Source organism: Stylophora pistillata, chromosome 8 (assembly GCF_964205215.1).
Source record: "Stylophora pistillata chromosome 8, jaStyPist1.2, whole genome shotgun sequence".
NCBI lineage: Eukaryota > Metazoa > Cnidaria > Anthozoa > Scleractinia > Pocilloporidae > Stylophora > Stylophora pistillata.
In genome coordinates, this window is record NC_142526.1 from 31,284,459 (window position 1) to 31,304,528 (window position 20,070).

Consider the following 20,070-nt stretch of genomic DNA (forward strand, 5'->3'; position numbering starts at 1 on the left):
CATTGATACTGATTAATATTTAACTCAATATATAGATGAGTTTGCCCTCAGATACGGGAAGTTTATCTAAACAGAGGTCATATCTGCGCGAGCGGATTTCCATCAGTTCGTATCAAGAGCGGTTCATTTGACACAAAATCTAGCGCCAAAGCTCTCGAAAGATGAAATCTAGTCCCTTCATTTTCTCTGTGTCATTCAGAGAGGAAAAGGTAAGATACGGCAATGCGTTCTTGCAGTTCTTTGAAAACCTTACCTGATTTTTAGAAGACCACAGTGATCAAAATCTTAGCCCTCTTTCAGATTGGAAACTGATTCCCTTTTTTATGCGCGTTTCCTGGGAGCGAGCTTTTTGAAGGAGAGGAACCTGTGTCTAGAGATAGCAGCATTGCGTGACTTCAGCGTGATATTTTAACGTGACCTGATATCATTTCAGTCTTCCTCATACCAACTTTGGCCCAGACGGGACAAATAGGGCTATTTCTTCCAAGAAAAATTACTTGAGAGCGAGAAACAAGGTAAAGAAGCGTTTGGTGACTCATAATATATACGATTTCAGGTGTAAAAGACTGATAAGAACTTGGAAATTAATCGCAGGAGAGCCTTCAGCTGAAGGAAGACTACGTAATTTACTAAACATATCAACTGAATGTGAGAATTATCTGCAGAGTCGGTATTTTAGTTAAATGGTTGTAAAATTTTGAGATTGAAGTGTTGACTCACCTACATATCACAACTCTTCAATCAATCCAATTTAAATTATAATTCGCTCGACGGAAACACTCTCTGGCAGAAAGAGAATATCCGCACCCCCCCTATTGAAGGCCTGGGATTTCTTAGGGGGAGGGGGGTCAATGCTATATTTTTTCTTAGGGGGGTTGAACCATATTTCTGAGAGGGGTCGCCATAAAGTACCCTTGACAGATATTCTCACGAGTAGTTTCTGAAGGGGGTTCAGTTGGTTTGCTTGATAGCTACATAAAATTCTGAAGGGGGTAATTTCAGGCAATTCTGAAGGGGGTTAAAAATTTCTTTTCTGGAGGGGTGTTACAGGAAAGCCTTCATTAGGGGGGGTGCAGATTTTAAATGGAATGGCCCAATGCTTAGGTCCACTAAAGGATCTAAATAGCTTGCTTTCTCTATCATATAAATTACAGACTTGCGATCAGTGTCCCTAAGCTCACATTAACAAAACAATTTTAAAATTCATTATTTGATGAGGGAATTCTTTATTAAATTGCACGTCAAAACCGATATTGCTTCACGATTTGTGTGATATCGGTTTTCAAGTGCAATGTTAACACGGAATTCACAAGTCAAGGAATAGATTTTCCTTGAATTGCATAATTGAATAAAAACAAGAAAAAAAGAAAGCAGCATTACTTATAGCTGTTATGTATTACGTAGATGTGAAACTATACCTCACTTCATTAACCAATCAGAATTTGAGATTTTATTCAATTATGTGATTCTAATGATTAATTGTGGCAATGTGAAATGTCATGCAACCCAAAATGGTAGTGTGCACAAAAATTATGGTTAGAATTGACTGATACCTCTTGCTAATTTTCCTCCCAACCCAATTTATGTGTTTGTTATGTCAACAAAGATGAAGACAGAAGAACCGTTAAGACAATCTTATGATAATTTGGTCCACTGGATGGAAGTTTTCTTTCTGAACGAAATTAACCAATTCTGTTTTTTTTTTTTCCATCAGAAATGCCATACAAAGCAAATGTAGTTGTTATTGGTGCAGGGATAGCAGGACTTTCTGCAGCGCACAAATTACATGAGTCAGGGCTGGTAGATGTGTGTGTCCTGGAGGCAAGTGACAGAGTGGGAGGGCGGATAAACACAGGCAAGATTGGAAATAACACAGTGGAGTTTGGTGCTTCATGGATTCATGGAACAATTGGAAATCCCATCTTTGACTTGGCCTGTGAGCTAAATTTACTTCAAAAATCAGATGTTGATAAAACATGGATTAATGAGGATAGTCGAGCAAAACCAAAACTTGATCAGTCTCAGCTGAGATGGAAAATTGATGACCAGACTCTAGAAGAGGTTTGGAATGTATTTGAAAAGTTGATCACAGAAACGGAAGATATCTCAAAAGTGAAAAAATTTTGTAAAGGCATCCCAGAGGATAAAAGAACAGTAGGGAATTACTTAACCCAAGGTTTTCAAGATTATCTCGACTCTAGCACCTCTGACACTGCTATAACGAAAACTGTAAAACATGACTTGTTTTTATTTTTTGAAGAAAGGGAATGCAATGCAGTAGGTTGTAATTCACTGAATGACTTAAATCTTGAGGATTTTGGCGAGTATATTTACCTGGATGGTTCAGGGTATTGTCCAGTTCCTGATGGTTACAACAGAATAACTGAAGCTTTAGCAGCTCAACTAAACAGTGGCTGTATTCATTTAAATCAAGAGGTGACACAAATAAACTGGGGGTCTTCAAGTGAATCAGATGATGATGCTGAAAAAAGATATCATCCAGTCAAAGTGCTATGTGCTAATAGTAAAACATTTTATGCAGACCATGTGATCATAACTGTCTCCCTTGGCATTCTGAAGGAAATGCACTCTACACTGTTTTCCCCTTCTTTGCCGTCTGACAAAATAGATGCAATTAGAAATCTTGGTTTTGGATGCGTTGGAAAGATTTTTCTTGAATTTGAAAAACCGTTTTGGCCAACAGATGAGTACAGCCTTCACCTCATTTGGAGTAACAAGAAAAATACCAAGCATGAGTCAACAATTGCAAATTTTCCTTGGACTCGTCATCTCCATTCAATGTACACCACGCGACCAGGGTCAAATGTTCTACTGGTTTGGTTCCAAGGCAATGAATCACCACAAATTGAAAAGACCACTCCTCGAGAACTTGAAAAGCAGTGTCTTGCAGCCATTAATGAATGTACTTGTCTTGAATCACTGCCACCCATTGTGACTGTTGAAAAAACCCAGTGGGGAACAAATCCTTGGACAAGGGGCTCATATACATATTTATCCAACACAGCCTGTGGGAGTGACTTTGATACTCTGGCCTCACCCCTCCCTAGTGAGTCACCTGATGGTAAGGAAGCCCCTCCTTTACAACTTATGTTTGCAGGTGAGGCAACACATCGTCAGTTTTATGGAACTGTTCATGGGGCTTATTTGACTGGAGTAAGGGAGGCCAAGAGGCTTTTGAAATACTTGAGGAATTGAACTTGATGGCTTATTTTCACCAAGTTCAAGAGTTTACTTTTTACCTTTGTTTTACCAAAATTAGAATTAATTTTTAGCAAATTAAGTGACTTAAACTGCCAGCAAACATACTTGGGTGAAAGCAGTATGAAATATTTGTTATGAATTTGGTTGAAAGGAATGAAGAAACTTTGATGTAAATATTCATTTGTGTTATTAATGCAGGAAATGTTCCTTTTATCAGTTAAAATATTTGGGAGAGGTTTATCCAATGCAGTCTGTGGGACTAAATTTGATACTCTGGCCTCACCCTTCCCTGGTGAGTCAGCTGGTTGTAAGGAAGCCTCTATTTGCAAGTGAGGCAATACATTGTCAGTTTTATGGAACTGTTCATGGGGCTTATTTGATTGGAGTAGGGGAAGCCAAGAGGCTTTTCAAACACTTAAGTAATTGAACTTGACACTCATGGGCATCTTTACCAAGTTCTAGAATTTACTTTTTACCTTTGTTTTACCATTAAAATTACTGTTAAAATTGAATTACTTTTTCGCAAATTAAAGCAGTGTGAAATATTTGTTATGAAGCAGGTTGAAAGGAATGAAGAAACTTTGATGTAAATATTAATTTGTGTTATTAATACAGAGAATGTGTCTTTTAAATCAGTTTAATTATTTGGGAGAGGTTTTCTGATCTACAATTCTGCTATAATTTCAGAGGATTCTTGAACCAAACTTTAAGAAATTTGTGCCTAAATTGAAATAAATTAAAACTGTGTTTTGGACAAGCCATACCATTACTATGGTAACTTGATGAGTCCTCTCTAAGGGTGGACTAGAAGAGATGTTATTTGATGGCAGGCAATTGTCACTGAGGATCGGGTGTGGACAAAACCTGGCCTAGGCCATGGCCTACCCTATGGCCTACCCTGTGGCCTACCCTATGGCCTATCCTATGGCCTACCCTATGGCCTATCCTATGGCCTACCCTATGGCCTACCCTATGGCCTACCCTATGGCCTACCCTATGGCCTACCCTATGGCCTACCCTATGGCCTACCCTGTGGCCTACCGGTGGTCAGATTTTAAAAAACATAGAAAAAAAATCAGTAGGAACGTATGATGCACGATCCTCGCAGTAGAGGGCGCTATTTATGGAATAGCGAAATTAGTAGGAGTTGAATGAGTATGCTGGCGTACAATTCTATGCCACTAAAAGGGTATACTAAAAAGTCACTGACACGATTTTCAATGTCTGAGGGAACGACTCAAAGCAAATATTACAGCACTCAGCCTCTAAACATCCTAACTCTGTCCTCCCCACCTAGGCACTCAACCATAATGGTAGGTTAAGGAGGAGGGGAGAGGAGGGGGCCAATATTGCGTGGTCGCTGAGGATAGGGCTAGGACAAAACACTGACCCCCCCTTACTGACCCCCTCTTAAATTCACTGGAAATCATGAATCGAAGCTAACGATAACAACCTAAGGATACAAAATTACGATATAATGATACACTCACCTCTTAAATTCCAAAATGGCAGAAGATGGTCAATCTGCTTAATACCACGAGTCTGCCATAGTCCAAACTCGTTTTACCACAATTGTAAGTTCTCCTATAGAAGAATAAACAAAAAGAATGAAACCTCTATCAGAAAACCGGAAAGGTCCAAAAGTTCCAAAGGAAAGGTCCAAAAGTTGTCAGCTCCAGGTCCCACCATCAAGGTTGAAAACACTTCAAACTTCCGGTTTCTCACCCTTTGGTTGAAGAAAAACAGTCCTTTGCAGTGGAAACGTATACAACGCAGTACACAATGTTTCGACACATTTGCCACTCGTTTATGAGTGTAGGAGAACTAACAATTGTGGTATAACGAGTTTGGACGATGGCAGACTATAGGCATTAAACAGATTGACCATCTTCCTCCATTTTGGAATTTAAGAGGTGAGTGTATTATTATATCGTAATTTTGTATCCTTAGGTTGTTATCGTTAGCTTCAACTCATGATTTCCAGTGAATTTAAGAGGGGGTCAGTTGACCCTGGGTCAGTGTTTTGTCCTAGGCCCTGAGGATATCCAAAATGGCGGCCTTACGATCCAGGCTGTCAGTTGGTATCTTATAGTGGAGCGCGAGTGTAAAAATGTAAAGAACGGTGTTATATGGGTCAAAATGTTCAGGTAAGAAAACGCAAACAGTACGAGCCAGGCCAATTTTTTAATTGCCTCTTTACTGCTGTAGAGTATTGAACTCGCAACAAGCACCCCGGGACACGCAGGCATCGCCGTCATAAACATTTCACAAACTTTACTTGCTTTTCCTAATGAAGTGTGCATGGTAGCATAACAATACAAGTGGTGTATTAGCTGTACTCTGTGCAACAGGAAGTTCATGTGGGATACTATATAATTATTGCATGACATTGTTTCAGAAAGATAAAACACACATACTACTTATCGTTGTAGTGAAAAAATATGGAATTCCAAAACCTTCTCAGCTGAACTTATTTACTTACATCTTTATTTCAAAAACGTGTGAAAATAGTTACATTCATGCTCAAACCACCAGACGTTATTACATTAAGGACGGTCCAAGCGATGCGAAAACGTAATATCTTGTTTTACAATGCTGCTACATTTGATTAACGTTCAGAATACTGCCGGATTTGCCACACTAGATTATTTGGCACTTGTTAAAATGAAAATATTTAGTACTGTTACATACCTCGCGTCCGAACCCTCCCCAAACATCCTCTAAGCTTTCTGACAGAAAGTGGAACCCAGTCCACTGGCAGACATACAATACAACTGATATTTATCGGATATTTTTTTGTCCGCCAAAACAGCAGAAGAAAGTCGTTGGTAAAACAGTGCCCAGGGCAACGTTGAAAGGTTTGCTGCAATGCTATGCTTTAAAAATCTGACCACCGGTAGGCCATAGGGTAGGCCACAGGGTAGGCCACAGGGCAGGCCACAGGGTAGGCCACAGGGTAGACCATGGCCTAGGCCGGCAGGCCAGGTTTTGTCCACACCCCTGAGGATTTAAAATTTTCTGAAACGGAATTATCTGAAAACTTCTAATTTGTAAGCTGTCTTAAATAGTTTTATGTGGTAGGTATGAAGCTAATTTTGATGGAAGTATCCACCATCAACTGCTATGAATTGTTAAAATTAGTTCCTAAAACTAATAAGGCCGTTGTGAGTGATTCGACCTTCGTGAGCTGTCAGTTCTCTTCTTTCTTCGTGATGCATGGATTTATCTTGGTGGTTTCGAAAGTTGTTCTACCATTGACAAGCTCTCTCACTGATGACGAAATGAACACATGTCATTACAGTTGGGAATTTTAATGACTACAGTCTTGAACAATTCACGCTCCAGTTGTACAAATTGTGTTTTAACGATATCTATCTCCTCGAATTGAGAAAAAAGTATTTCTTGCTCGTTGACGGTAACATTACATTTACGATTCGTAGTTCTTTTAATTTTGATCATGTGGGGTGTAAGAATTGTGTTAATTAAAAAAATTTACTATTTAGAAACTAATATCAACCCGAGAGATAAGGCAGACGGCAAAATAGTTTTTCCCAGTTATTAAAATGCTCCGATTGTGTGCACTGTTTATGCAGGTGCACGTGTGAATCAATATTGCGTTCAATTAAACCTGTTGTTTAGTGAACCACACGAGAAAATTACGTGTCCTCAGTAGTTTTGTCTTGTCTGGGTAAATACATCAAGTTTCGCGAGAGACGCAATACTGTGGTCGAAACCTTGCTTTTCATGTCACTATCATATATCTCCGAAATGCAGAACACATCTGGAGTCGTTTTGATTTCATACTCAGATTTCAAGAGTAATCCTCCAAACGAATTTAAAGTGAACAAAGAAGGTGCTGATAGCATTCTCCTTCCCAATAACTCACTCGTCACGATCATTAGCGACAAAGAAGAATTCACGAACTCAGCAAAGACTAATATAGTGAAGACGATAAGCGATCTGGAAGCTTTCCGCAGTCAAATTTTCAACCGTCCCCTCTTACTGTTAGTTACTTGTGGTAAACACGTTCCACACGGGCAAAGGTACGTATCGTAGATCTTAGATTCGTAGCTTCTTTCTGTACAATGGATTGAGTGATCATCGGTGCACACCATTTTATCATGGTAAGATCGTCATGCCAAATTTGCAAAAAGTGCTTTTATCAAAGACCAGTCGCGAGGACTTGTCCAGCCCGTGAAAATTCCTTGAAATGATAAATAGCTTTATTTTGTATGGGACAACTATACTTTGTCTCGGGAACAGTTGATAAGGAAATACGAACTTTAGTGTCGGTGAGATCGTGTCACCCTGGTGAACCACCACATTTTCATAATTTATTTGCAAGGAAATAAAGCCCTCAAGTAGGGGGAATAACTGATCAAATCTCAGAAATGACCATTTGATATTTGTGGTTTGTGTTCGGAGCTCGTTTTCTCCCTTCTGCCGATCAGATCGTCTTCAAAACGGCCATCGACAATGGCAATCTTCCAACAAAGGCGATTTTGAACCTTCTCGGTCAATTTTGTCTGAGTGAGCTTCATCGGTCGTTTAGTTTCAAAAGAAAGAGGTTTCTTTCTTTTCTCTTTACGATTTAGGTTGAACAACAGGGGAGAGTACCTCAGTTTTCGGGACCCTGAGTGGTGGATACAGTCGAACAACACACCCTGGCGGAATCCGTATGCCCGATGGGGGAACGAACACGGAACATCCCTGTACGAAGAGCGTTATATTCGACCGGAGTTTGTGGTCAGCGTGGATACGTCTAATCCCAGCATCAGGCGTTCGTTGGAGGATGGGCTAAACATGGCTGAAGACATGATACGAGAAAAGGCCAGTTTTGCCATAGAGGTTAGATTGAGTGATTTTGTATTTTTCTAAAATGTAACGAGATGTTGTCCCAAGGTGAAGCGTTTCCTGCGGGTTTTGTCAAGTGAATATCGTAAATCCTTTCCAATTCCCGTTCCTATATTTTCCTGGGCTAGCGCTGAAAATACTCATGGTGGTTATGTGCAAATACCAGTACTAAAAATCTACCCAGGTAGTTTCCCTGAATCAAGAGAAAACCTGATGTCTCATTATTTTCTCTTGCCTGAATATGTATATATAGCACTGCCCGATGAGGCCCAGAAGGCCGAAACAGTACTGTCTGCAGTTAGCTATATACATACATACAACCGTGACCTGAGGAGCCAAGTTCCTAAAGAAGTGTGGAGGAGAGGAGAGAGGGGTTAAAATGATAAAAGAAACAATTTTCTATTGATTCCTACTCTGTTAGCAACGACTAATCGCCTTTCGTTACTGGTATACTTTCCTTCAAGTGGTATAAAGTCAACGGGATGACTACGTTGTGAGGCAACTGGTAAAAGTTCATTTCGAGCGTATTCTCAACGTTTAATTACTACGAAATTTTTGTCATAAAATTCCTTTTCTCGACAGTTTGATTTTAACCCCATGATTCTCCGCTGGTGGAAGACGCAAGGCATTAAACGTTATGACTCGTTAGAATGTCTCGAAATGACAGCAGCTGTTGGGGCAAATTTTGTGATAACAAACTGTTCTGCTATCAACCATTTCTTCGACTGTCATCCAGCCTGGTGCGCCTGTTGGCTTTGCTACCTTTTGTTGGCGGTTCCCTACAAGATATGGCGTAATGCACTTCAAGGAATTCGTGACATTTCTGTCACAATGGAAGGAATTACTGTCTCCTCGAATCCAGCCCCCTCCAAGTACAGCTTGATCGATCTTCACCAGTTCCCCGTAAATAGTAATCAGCCGGGCGCTGGAGCAGGAGGCATGAGATCGAGTTTCGTACCCGGGATGGGTAATGGGATTGTTTCACACACCTTTTTTCCCCCACCCTCCCTGCATGGAACACTGGGTAATCCCCGATTTAAAACAAACTAGTCTTTAAGGAGCATGCAGCACCGTCACGAAAGAAATACTCTGAAGAATATGACGGATTATAGGTGACTCGTTGCATATGGCCTAGGAGCAAACACATTTGGGCTCAGGTAGTTTTTCAGTAGAAATTGGGACAGTCTCATCTACTCTGTTCACTAAATTATTTAGTCTCTTTTACTTAAAACGTAGAAATGATGATCGTTTTATGGAATGCATTTTGGCCAATCGATCTACGCTTCTGGAGTTCGCTAATTTGGATTCAGGGACTCGTTTGGCTTTTTGTTTTGTTTTGTTTTTTCAAAATAAATTTTTCGGCGAAGTTTATTATGTTCAGGCGATATGATGGACGCTTCATGTATCCGCTATACATACAGGAACACAGTCCTTTACTTCAAAGATGGCGAAAGAAGACTTAAGGGTTCTGATCTGTAAATCATGTCTCCCATAGACATCAGCAAGTTACAACATCAATGTTAGCGAGGCTTCGCACTTCAGTGACGTTATAAAGTCTTTGTGAAATTCGAACTGAGCCTGACTTCAGCGATTTAAGAATACTACCCAATACGCTATACTCAGCATTATGAAAGACAGTGGAAAAGCCAAGCGACAAACCTCGTCAAGTTTCGCTGCCCAATAAAATACGAACCGCATTCTGTAGCAGTATCTTTGCGGCTGACGTCCACTTGGCGTTTTCTCCTTTGTTTTGTTTTTCTCTGGAGGCTCGCTAGTTGATAAGTGTAGGTTGGTCCATTGGAGAATGTCTTGTGAATTTGTTGGAGCAAAAGTATCCACGAATCCGCCATTTACGACACCGTTTGCCATTGTTTCGCTCTGGTTGTGATGATTTAATTGATATGAATTCTCTATCTATCAAAAGGTAAAAGCCAAACGTAGAATGATGATAAGATTCAGTCTGAGTTCAACCTTTCCATTTCGATTGAAGAACCACTTGATATTAACAACAACAACAAAAAAATCAAGTTCCAGTGAGACACTGAAAAAAATCAATAAGGTTTTATTCCGGTCTCCAAGGTTCTCACGTTGAAAACTTTACTTTGGGTATAAAAGGGATGGGATTGTGATAGAAAAGCGACGATGGCTTTGCATGGTTCTATAGCTTACATACTATAGTAGCTGAGCCAATCAAAATCCCGGAATTGCCTGATCATATTGATATGATAACAAAATATGAATAAACTAATGACAGCTTCTTTACCTCCGAGTCATCCTTCTTGTCCTCTTGCATTTTTTCCGCCATTCTTTTTGCGTAGTGAACGAAGGGGTATTCCACCATACAGCCGAACACGAACACAAAGCACGTGATTAGATAGATGTCAATTGCCCGTACGTAGGAGACGCTTGGAAACCCCTCCTGCTCGCCAATCAGAAAACTGCCCATTGCCAAAATCGTGATTGTACCGAGCGAGATTCGAGCGGGTGTCGACTTGGTATCGATCCAAAAACCGACCCAGGAAAGAGCCACTATCAGTGTGGCCGGAAGGTACCAGCTTAATAGGTAGAAGTTGATGCGCCGATTGAACTCAAATGCTACTGAAAGTAACCCGTATCTGCCTTCAAGAAAACACAAGAGAAAATCTCATTGGAAAAAATTAAAAAATTCAACCATCAATACCTGATGGTTTTTGTTACGTTGTTCTTAATACTAGAGGCTGTTTATAGAAGAAGTCAGTTTAGACCCGTGACAAACATCTTGTTACCTGATGTAAATTCTTGTACAGTTTTCTTCTTCTCGAATGACACAAGAACAAAATGTGCAATGTCTTTGTCCAGAACTGTCAACTCGCCCCATTCGTAATGAAGGTCTTCATCGGTGTAGAAAACTGTCTCGTTAAACCAGAAGTACTTAACTGTTAGCTGGCACTGATAATTGTTACTACATTAGTATAAAGAAAACTGCAAATCATTGATTAAATTAACTCGAGAGGAGTAAGGCCGTGATAAACCAAGTCGATAGTGTTTAAGTGTGGTCTGTACTCTTATCAACAACAATATATTCGTCACCACAGTGGTAAAAATGTTGCCCGTTGTCGGTAAGAGTACAGACTACGCTAAATCAATGTCGATATGTTCTTTACCACAATATTGAATTCAAATAAAACGATCTTTTGAGTACGTGCCACTTTGCGTGGGACGTTGATACAAACAGCGTTGGCTGTACTCTTATCAACAACGAAAAATTGATCAATAAGATTGCGACATTACATGAAATAGTCTCTTAACTTATCTTATGCCTATGGGAGCCGTGGGGGGAGGGGTGTGGGTAGGGGAGGGTGTTACGGCGTCAAAGAAATTGATTTTTGTTTAGAGATGTCCAACTGTTGTCCACGTCTGAAATTGAGGAAGTTTGGTTTTCCTTCCAACGCTCCTAATTGCTTTCAACGAGGAATCCCTTACCAATTCATTTCCCTCGAACTCTCTCAGAATGCTAAACGGCCAAATTTTCTACATCATCGAAACCTCCTAGGTTGCCATCATAAAAGCTTCCTACATTTAGACCATTCTTCGCCCATCGTAAACCGCATTTGCAACCAAATTGAATTACTTTTTCTTACAAAATTGGCGATTCTAAGAAATATAACTAAAAATCACTTACAACTGGTGATGTTTAAGAAGCATTTTTGTTTATCCATGGGGAAATCGTGAAAGTTCATTGAACAAGACACTGTCATACTGAGCCTGCAATGCAACAGCAGCGGAAATGTAATCGATTACTTTAATAGAGAAAAAAAATAACAGCGGTAAAAAAATTAAACAAATTCTTAGGAAGAGGATAAAGATTAACATGGGTTACACCAATCAACGAGGCTGATCAACTTCGTATGACAGGATTATCGAAAAGAGGCACTTATTTCGCTAAGTTGAGATAACAAAGTTTTCACGAAGTTGTTTGAAAGTTTAAATTTGAAGTTAGTCAGAACAAAAATGAATTTTTCGCGTCTCTCTTCCTATTTCATTCTCTCCAACTTTAGTCAAAATTGTCAGTTTGGATCATAACTCGCCAACTGGGTTATTGAAATACCTTGTACTGAAGAGCACATCACCGTTAGGTGATATACGAAGACCCTCGCTTGCCGGGACCGCGCTATCAGTCTGCACGGTCTGTATAGACCTGATACCATAAATATACGTGTCAGGAGTCCACAAGTCTCTTACTAGGTCGACCTTAAAGACAATGAACTTCTTTCCGCTTGCTTGTTTTTCTTCATAAGCCAAATTAGGGTCATGCCATCCTTGCCTGAAGAAGAACTCCAACGAGAAATCCTACAAGAATATAATAATAATAATAATAATAATAATAATAATTTTTTTATAATAATTTTTATTTCACAAAATCAGTAAAAATACAGTATAACAAACAAAATTAAGACAAATTAAGGTATAAATATTAAAACAAGTTTAAAAAGTCTCTAGCTGAGAGAAAAGTCTTGAATCTCTTCGGTATTAACTTAATAATAATAATAGAATTTTCCTTAAAAATATTTCACAAAAAGCAGTTCTCAAAAAAAAAAATTATAAAAATTCAATAAACTAAGTTACATAATAAAAAATTGACTACTTAAATTCTGGCTTGCGCACTTTCCTATGTAATGTCAGTGTCAGATAATAATAATGAGATACAATGAATATATGAAGTTCATATATTTTTGAACTGCGGTATTAGATACGTATGATGGACGATCCTCGCAGTAGATAGCGCTATTTAGGCAATAGCGAAAATCAGACCTGAAAAAAATCAGACCTGTACGGGATTCGAACCACTGACCTCTGCGATACTAGTGCAGTGCTCTACCAATTGAGCTAACAAGCCAACTGAGAGCAGGCCATTAAGTTGATTGGTAGAGCGCTGCACTAGTATCGCAGAGGTCAGTGGTTCGAATCCCGTACAGGTCTGACTTTTTTCAGGTCTGATTTTCGCTATTGCCTAAATAGCGCTATCTACTGCGAGGATCGTCCATCATACGTATCTAATACCGCAGTTCAAAAATATATGAACTTCATATATTCATTGTATCTCATTTATTACTTTCACGGGTTTATTACGAATCAACTTAACGGCCTGCTCTCAGTTGGCTTGTTAGCTCAATTGGTAGAGCGCTGCACTAGTATCGCAGAGGTGAGTGGTTCGAATCCCGTACAGGCCTGATTTTTATCAGGTCTGATTTTCGCTATTGCCTAAATAGCGCTATCTGCTGCGAGGATCTTCCATCATACGTAATAATAATAATAATAATAGTTTAATATTTGTAGTTCGCAAATTCCATTTACATATGATCAAATGCGCATATATAGACATACGTTTCCACTATACGCAAAGTATACATTACTACAAACAAAAAAACTTAAGTTTAGGCAAGGGAAAATCGATCATATTTTCTTCTGGTTTTGATTAGTTAGAAATCTGATAACTGATGGAGAAAAACTGAAATGTGAAAAAGCTTCAGTATCAATATAAGGAGAATGAATGGCAATTTATACTCAGCATTGTGGCCCACTAACTTCCTATCAATTTAATTGTCTTTTACTTCAAACGTCATACAATTAACTGACAGGTGTATTAAACAACAAACCCACAGCCATTAAGTACAAAAATAAAATATGATATGTGAAGTATGGCGATAATTTGGGGGGTTTCAATCAGATCGGGACAACAGCAATCGAATTTGTCATTCTGTCTTCTGGCAGCTATCTTACTGAAAGTCAAAAGCAGTTATTAGCGTCGAGTATCAAAATTGTGGAAAACGCAAAAAAGACTCAAACAACACACGAATGACTTCAATATAATTGTTGTTATTACTGTTTTGGTATTTTTAGTAACTTAAGTACAGGAAAAGTTTTGCAAAAATGTAGATAGTAAGGTAAGGTAAAGTCTGTTTACGAGCCTAGTGGCCCATCAGGCCGATGCTTAAATGTAGATAGTACATAAGGATAAAGTGTTGGTAAAAGTTATCAGGACGAAACAGGCATGGAATGAATTTCATACCATATCTCCTGTATCGACTTGAAGAGAAGCGACCTCGATAGAAATATTGACAGCCACGGGTTCATCTGAAAGGAGAGAAGCATTAGTATCACATGGAAGAACAAGGCAAAAAAATAATCCATTGCTGGTCCATGTTCCCCGTGATATACTATATATATATAAAATAAAGTGGTAGATAAAGCATTTTTGTTGTGGAATCTTAGAGGTTTGGAGACGAGGGGCATGAAAACTGCGATATGGTGGCTGGAGTAGATACATATCTCGGTCCAGGTTTCTGAGGGATAACGAGCGGATGAGCCATAACATTGGTGGTACGTACTCTTATGAGAAGGAAATTGCAAAGGTTTTCGTTTTTATTTCCCAAAATCCTTTGAATTCTGAGGATGTTAACGAGCCGGGGGGTCAATTATCAGAACAAAAATATTGTCATAATTTTGGAAGAAGATCACCAATACAGTAACAAGCTGTGTCGCCTGCCTCTTGGGAAAAATTTCTTTGGTCTTCTTGTCTTGTCGTAGTTTATTCCGTTTCTCACGCAGTACACCAGATCCTGAGTTGTCTTGTACACAGATACGTTGCAACGACTTTCGTCAGCTAAAATAGATCTGAGGAAGTTGAAGATATCAAATTAAAAATCCCATTTCGGGCTCTTAATCCCTTAAAGACTCAATAGCTTCAATGCAAATGAAAGAAAGAAAACTTGTTTTAAATAATCTTAATTTCCAAGGTAAACGATAAAAAATTCCAATGTTTTAGAGAGCCATGTTACAATATTTTGTTTTCTGAGGGACACAGGGAATTGCTTATTTAGAGCAGTAGTTTGCCAAGATGGTAAAAACCCCCGAATGAAATGGATAGAAATATCGACAAATAGACTGGGATGGATTAGAAAATGACGAATGCCTATTAATCATGTCGTTTAAGATGCTAACCAAAATAGTGACTTATCTCATTTGAAACTTATGTTAAGTCCAATTAGCCTGTGATTGATGATAGTCTGGCTTTGATATTCTATAGTTTTTTTACTGTTTCCATGCATTTTAGATATGCTCAAATAACGAATGCGAAAGGGAAGGAACTTATTCCATCGAACAGAATTGATGGCATAAGAGACTTAATTTGAAGACTTTAATCGACAAGTTTCTTTTAGATTCTACCTTTGATAATAAGTTATAAGTTTTCTCTGCTATTTAATCATCAGCTTCATTTACTTGTAACAAATAACTACAAATTTATGAAGAGCGAAAATAAAGGCTCAAATTAATTCATAAGGTAGTTATTTGAATCGTAGCCAAAAAACCGACAGAGTCATTCTTTAAAGCGTAAGTGATAAATTTTTGTTCGAATGCGAAGAACTTTGGTCTAGACAGTTGGGAATGAAATTTTAATCAGCAACACTGAAGAAAACCTCTTTTACTAGGAGGCTCTTCGAGCTCACTTTAGACAAAAATGTTGGTAAAAATCTCAGTGGTTGATATGTTTCTAAATAACTTGAGACTAAGAACCAAAATTTTTACAACTTCCATAATCTTGTCGCTGGAGCTGAAATTCATATCAATTCATTTTGCCACATTAGCGACGGAAGTTAGAATGGGATAGCAAATTATGAAAATGACTTTCTTCTTACCTCAGAACGAATTCACTCCACATAAACATGAAAACCACATTCAAGTAAAACTTAGCCATGACATCGACCTGTAAGCAAAAAACGTTGAAGTTCAGTTTTCTGAAGTGTAATTTGGCTGAATGGTTATTGTGGTAACGTTTGCAGCTAGAAAGCTGCGATAAATTAAAACTGCATGAATTATGCATGTAACACTTGGTAGTGTAAATAGCGTAGGAGCGTGATAATAACAGGTGTTTCTGTTAAGAGACACATACAGCTTATGGTGCAGCAATTATGTGGGACGGCCTTTTTCGTTATTGGTCAATAACTGGACCCCTCACTTTGTTTTGGCAGCTGAGCCTCCACGCAATCTAAAACACAGAAATTGTGGACAAACGACAAAACCCAAACAAAGGTGACCGCAAAATTGCTTTCTAAGATTGTGTAATTAAAAACTCCGGCGAGCTTCGAAAACAATCAAATGTGTACAAAACTTTCGTTATTTCAGTTGCCTCGCTAAAAGGAATTTTATTTGCAAGTAGAGGCGAAAAAAAGTGTTTTTCTTGTAAAGTTCTTTTGTTACCTTTTTGTACTTTCCAATGTCAATGAAAACAAGTAGGTTTTTCACTCCTCAGACAAAAAATAGGACTGAAAGTAAAAGTAAGAGATTGAAATGCTATGTTCAACGATGTCTGATGAGATAATTAAAGAACCGATTTTATTTATTGATGCTAGCACAATATCCTTACACCAGCGAAGAATGGAACTTTGCTAGAATTTTATGAGTTTTCGCTGGATAAAAGTAACAGGTGAGTGTAAACGTTTTGAAGGAAACGGTTCGGAAAATTGACAAATTTTCGTTTTCTTGCTTCTTCCTGGCCAGCAATGTCGTGTGATTTAGTCAAGGCGCCGGTCTTTTTATGCCTTGGATAATTATCAAGTCGTTCTTGTTCAGCGGGTATCCCAGGAGGTTATTTTCAGATTCGTGAATCTTCCGTCTTGATAGTTTGTGACCTATGAATAACTCAGTGGTCCAAAGTAGTTGTCAAATGAGTTGTGCCGATAGCAATCAGCAATTTAGTTAAAGAGTTATGTTAAAATGGAACACTTTGAGACCTAGTTAGGTAATTACCACATTATTAATTAATTAATTAATTTCGCAGCTTCGAAAATATCCTGGTTGGGCGGTCGCAAGAGAAAATAATAGAAGTTACTGATCTCATGGGTCCCCATAGTTAAATAGTTTGGTGATACGCCTTCAGATTGGATCGAAAATGATCCCAGTGTTTTAATTACTCTTTGCAAACGTTATATTAAAAATTTTGTAAACGTTTCGTGATCGTGAAATTATATGCTATTTTCGATTTGAAATTGTTTGACATTTGATACTGCCGACGTAGAATAAAATTCAAGTTCTTCATTTTAGTGGTACAAAAAAAAACTTAAGTTGTGCAGTCAAAATTTTTCTGTTATTTTGCAGAAGCAGAGTCTTGCGAAATACGTTAAATTTTTTTTTTCTCAATTTTTTTCTCTGACAATTACATACATACATACGTTTATTGTAACTCCCAACTCGGGCTTTTCGGTTACAATGTACTTAAAAATTACAAATTTATTTTTGTTCAAACTTAGTTATCGTTACCTTGGATCCGGAAAAAAATTGACATTTTCACTCGTTAATCGATATGGAAAAATCCTGAACAGGAGAGGAGAGAGGAATAGTTTTGTGACCTCGACAAAGCTCAATTTAAACTGCCATGGGATCGAGAATGACGTCGGACGTCTCTTCCTCCCCTCCTCTCCCCTCCCCTCCCCTCCCCCCCCCCACCTAGATGTCTTATTCTGAAACGAAACACTCCATTTTAGAACAGTTCCTTTTTCAAGAACTTTCCCACCTCCCCAGCCCTTCTTTTCGGTCTGTATCCACTTCTTCTGCTGTTTTATCGCTACTCTAGCAACATATGTCGTCATGGTAAGAGTTTTAATCTCTTCCGACCTATTGTTTTTCTCTCTCTCGATAGTATTTTCAACTAGTAATTAATGCAAGGCCCCGACGTAATCTCGAGGCTTGTCTAAAACAGCTGCTAAAATCCGGATTTGCAATTCACGTCTGAGCAAGTAGCGCGGGATTTGCGCCCGAAGATATTGTAATCCAAAAATAAATGAGTTAAAACCATCTTTTAGTGCTATATCATATCACTGTTTTAGCACTTACCTAAATAAATATTCACCTCAGTGTCGGTGGCAAGTAGAGGACATGTAAAGAGCCGCGACGCGGCGGGGTAAGTATCCATCGATAGCCACCGAGTTGTTGTTAATATATAGTGTAAAGACGACCCAAGTTTTCTTTGTTGGTGAGGAAAGGGCTGTGGTTATACTTTTCAACCGTGTTCTTGTTCGCTCTTTTGCTCTTGCTATTAAACGTCTTTTGCGTTTCCTTTCTTCTTCATTTTTTTTGGAAGGGGTAAAGAAAACAAACAAAAAGTCATAACTCATCATTACTTTGTATTCTCCTTCAAAATCAAGACAGTGTACTCAATTTTTTCAAGTGGTGTTTATCTTGCCCAAGCAACACCAACGGACGTCAATTCTTATTTAGCCTGCACATATTTCACTCTATTACGCCAAAATTTTGTTAATCCATTCACTACAGTTTCCATTTGATTTTTGCTTTCATTTCAGACCTTAATCCCAAATGGAATCCATGCGGATTTACTTTTCATCACTCCCTCAACATTAGAACACAAGTTGTAGTCAATAAGTTTGTGGACCTCCTTTTGTTGTTTTTGTCATTGAAGCAGGACAGTGTTAGCTGTAGTCAAGTGAATAATTCAGCGGTTTATCATCAAGTTCCACATGTCAATAAACAATATACAAACTAGGAAAATGGGATTATGTTCTCCTTGATTCCTTTACAAACAAAACCTTTGATCTAAGGAAATTCACTGTGTTTTACTTGTTTCTTGTGCTTACTTTGTTTCAAGACCAGCAAACAATGCCAGCGGGAAAATTTCCACTTCAATTAGCTAGTGATCATACAATTTTAATATTGGACAAAGCGGCATAAACAGAGAACAAAGCCTTCCCACGTAATTAGTAGTGCTGGTTTCACGACTGAAAAACTACAGTGATTGGCCAATTACAACGGCCTACACTGAACAACTCATAAACAAATGATCGTTGCGTAAATTTCCTTTCTCCAAGTTAGTCTGCTTTCGCCAGAGAATTGTCGCAACCCAAAACATATACCAATTTTGTTTCGCCATATGGTTACATAGCTGTCTCAAAGTTACTCTGGAAAAATAATTATTTTTGATATTTAGTTTGCCGGACTGTCAAAAAGCGAGACAGCTTTCATTTGGAATACAACGTGAGGGAGACTATGATGTCAAATGTTGAAAAAGACTTGAATGGAAATGTGAAACATAAGAAAACCTTGACGCGGTTTCCTGAAGATTTGATTGTTCGCGAGACTGTTCCCGGACAAGACATCGCTGAAGAGCTAAAGTTAATTGTGCAGAGCTCGGAAAACATTGAAGTGAACTGCCTCAATGAATACGGCCATACCGCGTTGAGTACAGCGGCATTTGTAGGCAGTATGAAATGTTGTAGGATTCTCGTTGAACTTGGAGCAGAAGTAGAAAAAAGAGACGAAGATGGTTGGACTGCAATGCATTACGCCATGGCAAAGGGATATTTGGACATTGTGAAATATTTTATTCTGTGTGGAGGGGATTTATACGTTAAGAATAACGACGGCGACACACCACTGGATTTTGTCGAAGATAACGAAATTAAGGAAATACTATTAGCGTGTTACGAAAAATATTCGCAAAGTAAAACCGAAGTGTGATCGGTGCATCTAGCGTGACTCAAATGTCAGTTTTGTGGACTCGTCAAGAGTGATGTCTTCTGTTGCATAAATTTAGAATAGACACTCATATGAATATTGCATGCCTTTCAGGTTGATTTCATATCAGTTGTGAATGTAATTGAGGCGATTTTTGCGCAATGAGAATGAGAGAAAAATATTAAAGGACTACATAAACGTCAAATGCTCGATTTCATGGACAAATAGAGCTCAGTTGATTGAGTAAAGATTTTGAATAGAGTTTTAAATTTAGAGCAAGTTTTTCTATTTCTTTTAAGGACCCCCAGGAGTGTTTAAACCTCTTATGCTATACTCAAGTTTTTTGAACTTCCAATGGCCTCAGAATTTAAAACATCAGAAGCCAACATCATACTTCTATTTCTGGCGAAAATATTATCCCAGCGTCGAAAGCCGAAAAAGAAATTTGAGCGGTTGCGGGTCAACTCGAGACAGAGTTCGTGATTAATT

At 38.5% G+C, this 20,070-nt stretch overlaps 4 protein-coding genes across 4 annotated transcripts; 3 read left to right on the forward strand and 1 right to left on the reverse strand.

Annotated features, from left to right (window-relative positions):
* The first annotated feature begins 402 nt into the window (after window positions 1–402).
* On the forward strand, window positions 403–3,983 carry LOC111329253 (spermine oxidase-like). The gene is made up of 2 exons (XM_022933892.2): window positions 403–515; window positions 1,715–3,983. Exon 2 carries the CDS (start codon window positions 1,717–1,719, stop codon window positions 3,214–3,216), a length of 1,500 nt encoding a protein of 499 aa, XP_022789627.2. The 5' UTR covers window positions 403–515; window positions 1,715–1,716; the 3' UTR covers window positions 3,217–3,983.
* Window positions 3,984–5,393: 1,410 nt separating this feature from the next.
* On the reverse strand, window positions 5,394–15,982 carry LOC111329902 (gamma-aminobutyric acid receptor subunit rho-2). The gene is made up of 8 exons (XM_022934665.2): window positions 15,753–15,982; window positions 14,603–14,730; window positions 14,126–14,190; window positions 12,164–12,405; window positions 11,738–11,820; window positions 10,842–10,964; window positions 10,340–10,695; window positions 5,394–9,990 (listed from the first exon to the last, which is right to left on the reverse strand). Exons 1-8 carry the CDS (start codon window positions 15,935–15,937, stop codon window positions 9,661–9,663), a joined length of 1,512 nt encoding a protein of 503 aa, XP_022790400.2. The 5' UTR covers window positions 15,938–15,982; the 3' UTR covers window positions 5,394–9,660.
* LOC111329910 (uncharacterized) lies at window positions 6,967–10,338 on the forward strand. The gene is made up of 3 exons (XM_088730782.1): window positions 6,967–7,265; window positions 7,818–8,070; window positions 8,659–10,338. Exons 1-3 carry the CDS (start codon window positions 6,967–6,969, stop codon window positions 9,124–9,126), a joined length of 1,020 nt encoding a protein of 339 aa, XP_088586908.1. The 3' UTR covers window positions 9,127–10,338.
* Window positions 15,983–18,377: 2,395 nt separating the features above from the next.
* Window positions 18,378–19,786, forward strand: LOC111329404 (protein phosphatase 1 regulatory subunit 27). The gene has a single exon (XM_022934112.2). It carries the CDS (start codon window positions 19,114–19,116, stop codon window positions 19,582–19,584), a length of 471 nt encoding a protein of 156 aa, XP_022789847.1. The 5' UTR covers window positions 18,378–19,113; the 3' UTR covers window positions 19,585–19,786.
* The last annotated feature ends 284 nt before the right edge of the window (window positions 19,787–20,070 follow it).